The 4,990-nt window shown below is 38.4% G+C and overlaps 2 protein-coding genes across 5 annotated transcripts in view; both read left to right on the top strand.

The window, feature by feature from the left end:
- The window catches only part of LOC107678718 (sodium-coupled neutral amino acid transporter 3-like), a 21,365-nt gene extending 18,565 nt beyond the window's left edge, over positions 1-2,800 (top strand). For all 3 annotated transcript variants that reach the window (XM_016474091.1, XM_016474100.1, XM_016474106.1), the window contains 2 exons: positions 851-948; positions 1,082-2,800. In XM_016474091.1, coding sequence (XP_016329577.1) covers positions 851-948; positions 1,082-1,186 — 203 coding nt within the window. In that variant the 3' untranslated portion in view covers positions 1,187-2,800. The remainder of the gene's footprint in view (positions 1-850; positions 949-1,081) is intronic.
- A 357-nt stretch (positions 2,801-3,157) lies between these two features.
- LOC107678704 (wiskott-Aldrich syndrome protein homolog) overlaps positions 3,158-4,990 on the top strand; it is a 7,351-nt gene continuing 5,518 nt past the window's right edge. For both annotated transcript variants that reach the window (XR_001632959.1, XM_016474078.1), the window contains exons 1-2: positions 3,158-3,419; positions 3,984-4,124. Coding sequence is in view for 1 of the 2 variants with exons in the window: in XM_016474078.1 (XP_016329564.1) it covers positions 3,318-3,419; positions 3,984-4,124 (243 nt within the window). In the remaining variant the exon portion in view is untranslated. The remainder of the gene's footprint in view (positions 3,420-3,983; positions 4,125-4,990) is intronic.

Genomic DNA, 4,990 nt, shown 5'->3' with positions numbered 1-4,990 from the left:
CGCACCACTGAACTCTGACGGACTCTCCCACTCCCCCCTCCCAAATACACACACACAGTCACTTTAATCAGTCTAAATAAGCTCTTTTTCTCTTCTCCCACTCCCCCCTCCCAAATACACACACACAGTCACTTTAATCAGTCTAAATAAGCTCTTTTTCTCTTCTCCCACTCCCCCCTCCCAAATACACACACACAGTCACTTTAATCAGTCTAAATAAGCTCTTTTTGCACTACAAATCATTATATCTGCACTGTTGTTTACTTCACTGGTTTGCACTCTATCTGCCGTGTGCTGCTTTATATATATATATATATATATTTTTTTTACATTTTACCTTATTTGTATATTTGATATATTTATATTTAATCTGTATATCTGTATTTATGTTCTACTGTTAGTGTTATCTGTATGCACCAAGGGTCCGAGAGTAACGCAATTTCAATTATCTGTGTGTATGTACTGTACATGTGGAAGAATTGACAATAAAGCAGACTTGACTTGACTTGACTAATCACTGGTGCATTTTGAATGCTGGGGAGTCTATCAATATATGTCAAAATGTGCAGTCACATTTACTGCTTACTGTAAATTTTCATGGTCGAAATCCAGTAATTTCAATAGGAATCTTCACAATTTGGAATTTTGTGTAAGGGAAGGTTTTCTACACAAATTTCACAACAGGTTCAGAGCGGTCACACAAATTTGCTGGTTCATAGATCTCTTTGACCACTGACACTATTGACAGTTAGCAAATGGACCTTTTTTGCCAAAATTTTGCTATAATGTGACCACACCTTCAGCTTAAATATCTTGTAGAAGTGTCATTTATTTTTTGTTCATTTCATAGGTGCAACCTCTGCTCCGAGCTTGATCTTCATTCTCCCAGGTCTTTTTTACATCCGTATCGTTTCCACCGAACCAATGAAATCAAGACCGAAAATTCAGGCATATCTCAAACTTTCTCTACATTTTGAATCGATATAAGTTTCAAATAAATCAAAAGAGAATGTGACTCTATTATGGTTACCTGATAGTCAGATGTTCGTAGTCATCAAAAGCTCCTGCTCTTGTGTTTCAGGCTGCCTGCTTCACTGCTCTGGGCTTCATCTTTATGAGCATGAGCTTGACGTTCATCACACTGGATTGGGTCTATGGAGAGAATCGAAGTGGAGGAGGTCACTGATCTTCAACAATACTGTAAGGGTCCAAAAAGCCTTCTTAGAGGAACATCACCACCCCTCTCCTAAACTTGAGAGAAACCAAAACATCACTTAGGCTGGACCCAACTCGCCTCAGATCTGTTTTCCCACTAAGGAAAGGACTGATGTCCTGCCATCTGTAAAATTAAAATGGATAAAAATCCTATTTTTCATGGTGGAAGATTTCTGGGGACACAGAAATGTCATGCCCTTTTGAGGCTGTTTCTACAAACAGGCTTCGCAACGATAAATGATGCTTGTGTTGGAGATGGAATCCGCTAAATAGCTTTAAAATAATGTTAAAGATACAGCAGAATCCAAAATAAATAACTGAAGAGGTTTGTTTTGTCTGATGGATACCAGGAAACAATCAAGTTTATCACATATCATCTGTTCTGTTGTCCCCATCAAATGAAAGCCATATTCCCAGAGTGCAATACTAGGGAAATTGAAACATATTTTCCTGCTTCAATTTGTTCGTTAAAAAATGTTTCTTATGATAAGAAAATTCAACATCATCTTAGAACGGCTGCAGACCTGAACTGAATCTGTCAGCTTCTGTTATATCTGAGAATGAAATAGCTGAATCTGAGAAAATGACCGGAAGAAAATGTATTTCAGTTGAGATGAAAATTGGTCCTGAAACATTATGTGCTATAATATGCACTACAATTGAAAACAGACAATCAGATTTACACCATTCCAGGTTTTTTTTTTCTACTGGATATCATATATTATGTCAAACAAATGTGAGGTATGTACAGTAGCAGTATTTTGTGGTGCAGTGGGGTGGAATGCCATCTATAGTGAATAACTATGGTTAAGGTGCTTAATTACATTGCTGTGATGTATCTAATGATGCAAACAAGGCCTAACCTGCGAATTCAGTCATGCATGCCATAATCCCATTGATCTGTCACAATCTAACAACAGGATAATGTGTCATAAATTGTCCAACCCATTTTTCCAAGGAATTTATGAAAAAGTAATTGTATAGGGCTGACAAATTTGTAAGAAAACTGTATTAAACAGGAAACAGAAGAATTTTCTCAGACTTTAAGACCTCACTGCATATTAAGTTTTTACTCATGCAAAAGTACCAACAAATGCCCACCCAAAACCTTTAAACAACAAAAGGAACAATGTCCCCTGTAGACTTAGACAATGCTTGAAAGTGAAAGATGAGCACACCTACTCACAGGATCAGAATATTACTAATACCATTAAAGGATGGCAATCCCCCTCCTCTTCAAGTTCCTACTGTCCTGCAGTGCCTATTTATTCTGTTTTAAGGGAAAATAAATACATTGTTTCAATGACTCTGTGTTTGTTAGTTCATTAGAAAACAGGTGCCAAAACTGTATGAGGTTAAAGACTGACAGTTCCAATGTGAAACACAAATGCACCAAAGAGAGTTGGCAGTTGAACAAGTGCCTTTTTCTACTGCTTTTACATTTGTTTGTTGGTTTCTGAACTGGCCTTTGACTTTGTCATACTTGCCATTTTCAATAAAGATTGTGTGGTCAGTATTAAAAAGTGCAATATGTATGCATTTTTTTTGTGTACCCGAGAAGGCCAACTGTATGCATAATGTCTATACTTATTGAATCCCTTATGACATATGAAAGCACTCTATCAGTATCGACTTCTTATTGTTCATTCCTTTACTTTCCTATTATCTCATTATCTTTAACATGTAAAAATGTTTTAAATAACTTTTAAATAATGAGGCAATTATAATATAATAATAAAAATATAACATGAATACATTAAATATTCAACGAGTTACTGTTAAATTACTGTGGTAATATATATATATATATATATATATTCTTTAAATAGTAAAGGAGGATGTACAAGGCGTTCCTCCTTTCTTTATGTGAGCGAAGGAACACGTGCCTGTCCACGACATTCTGAGAGCAGATCTGCGAAGTGGTTTTGTTCTTCCTGTTCTCTTTTGCTGTGCTGCATTTACATCAGATTACAGAACACGGAAGCAACAGTTCCTTCGAACCATTTGCCTTTTCTAAAAAGGCTTCAGGTAGGTACTGTGGGCCAAGCAGGGGCCCCAGGTGTGGAGTCCCAAGATCTGAGTGTCCATTTCATCAAGAAGAGATGAGCAAAGGAAAAACCAAGGGGCAGGAGAACGTGCACAGTTCTCTTCTCAGCAGCCAGGAGAATGAACGCCTGCTAGAGCTGCTGGGAAGGAGATGCATGGTGAGTGAAGTCACTTTGATTAGAAGGCCAATCATAGATGGGCATTCTGTCCCAGAGAGGATGTTTTGTGGATATACAGTAAATCAAGCAGGTATAAAAGAGAAACTCCTGAAAGGAGAGACATAGTGCAGAGGTCACAGATGTGATTGGAGCTGTTACTGTTGATGTCAGTTTTTTTTTAAAGAAGACGCTTTTCCAAGTCCGTCTGTGTGCAAAATGAAAAAGTTGAAAAGATTGCATACACAACACGTCTGTGACAATTTGTGACAGAATATGCTATACAAACCAAAGTATTTAATCCAATGTTCCACCTAGGAAAACTTAATAAAACATAGTATTTTTTTCAGAATATACATTTCACAACATTGTTAAACTGTCAGCAGTGATGACTGATGTGTGTAACGGCAAAGTTTAACAGGAGAGCGACAGGAAATGCTGTTTGAGGCCACTTCCTGTTGTTGTAGAGGATGCTAATGTCTTTGCTTTAGCTTTCATTGTAATACTTAACTGATTAATCTTTTATTAATGCACTTTTATGTCAGTTTATTGTGTTTGTGTGTGCAGACTATGGCCACAGCGGTTGTTCAGTTGTACATGGCTCTTCCTCACAGTCCAACCCAATGGAGTCTCCAACATACAGGAGTTGTGTGTTTCGTTAAGGACAATCTTAAACGTTCATATTACATCCGTCTCTATGACATAAAGGTCAGAAATTCAGATTCTAATCTGCAGTGTAAAAAAAACCTTAAAGGGGTCATATGATGCGATTTCAATTTTTCCTTTCTCTTTGGAGTGTTACAAGCTCTTGGTGCATAAAGAAGATCTGTAAAGTTGCAAAGACTAAAGTCTCAAATCCAAAGAGATATTCTTTATAAAAGTTAAGAGTCAACCACGCCTACCTAAAACAGCTAGTTCTAACACGCCCCCACATGTCTACGTCACTATGTGGGAAGATTTGCATAACGCCGCCCAAATGTTCACGCAAAGAAAGAAGGCGTAACTTTTATTCTCACTGTAGTATTGTTGTTGCGTGAAGACACTGTGTGTTTCATGTGAAAGCGAAACTACTTTGTTTGGCCTTCCGAAAGAGGACGATGTCCAGAGTCCAGCCCGGGGTCGTAACATGTGGTTGCCGCAAGCCCACCGGCCGCGCCGTTCTCAAGCCCGCCGGCCTCCGCTCACTCAAGCCCGCCGTGTGTGACGCTGTGTTTCGTTGTAAAAGCGAAACTACTTTGTTTGGCCTTCCAAAAGAGGACACAACTAGTAATCAGTGGTTAAGTTGTATTTACAACACTGTTCCAGAACAGTTCAACCCAAATATTCAGATGTGTGCAGCACATTTTATGGAGGACCGTTTCCTGATCCTGGTAGACTACAATGCCGGCTGTTCTGACTCACAGACTGTAAGTACGTTTTCATATTTAAAGGATTTGCCACTGACGATTCAAACGTGAGTTTTGAGCAGTGAGTAGCGCTTGTTGTTTGTCATAATTTCTCCGATCACAAATGCAGACATGTTTTTATGTTTACGCGGCGCGATGCAATGCAACGCAACGCGTAAAAAGACAGTA

The sequence above is a fragment of the Sinocyclocheilus anshuiensis genome, unplaced genomic scaffold (genome assembly GCF_001515605.1).
Source record: "Sinocyclocheilus anshuiensis isolate Anshui unplaced genomic scaffold, SAMN03320099.WGS_v1.1 scaffold13, whole genome shotgun sequence".
Taxonomy (NCBI): Eukaryota; Metazoa; Chordata; class Actinopteri; order Cypriniformes; family Cyprinidae; genus Sinocyclocheilus; species Sinocyclocheilus anshuiensis.
This window is presented reverse-complemented; position numbering and strand designations above follow the sequence as displayed.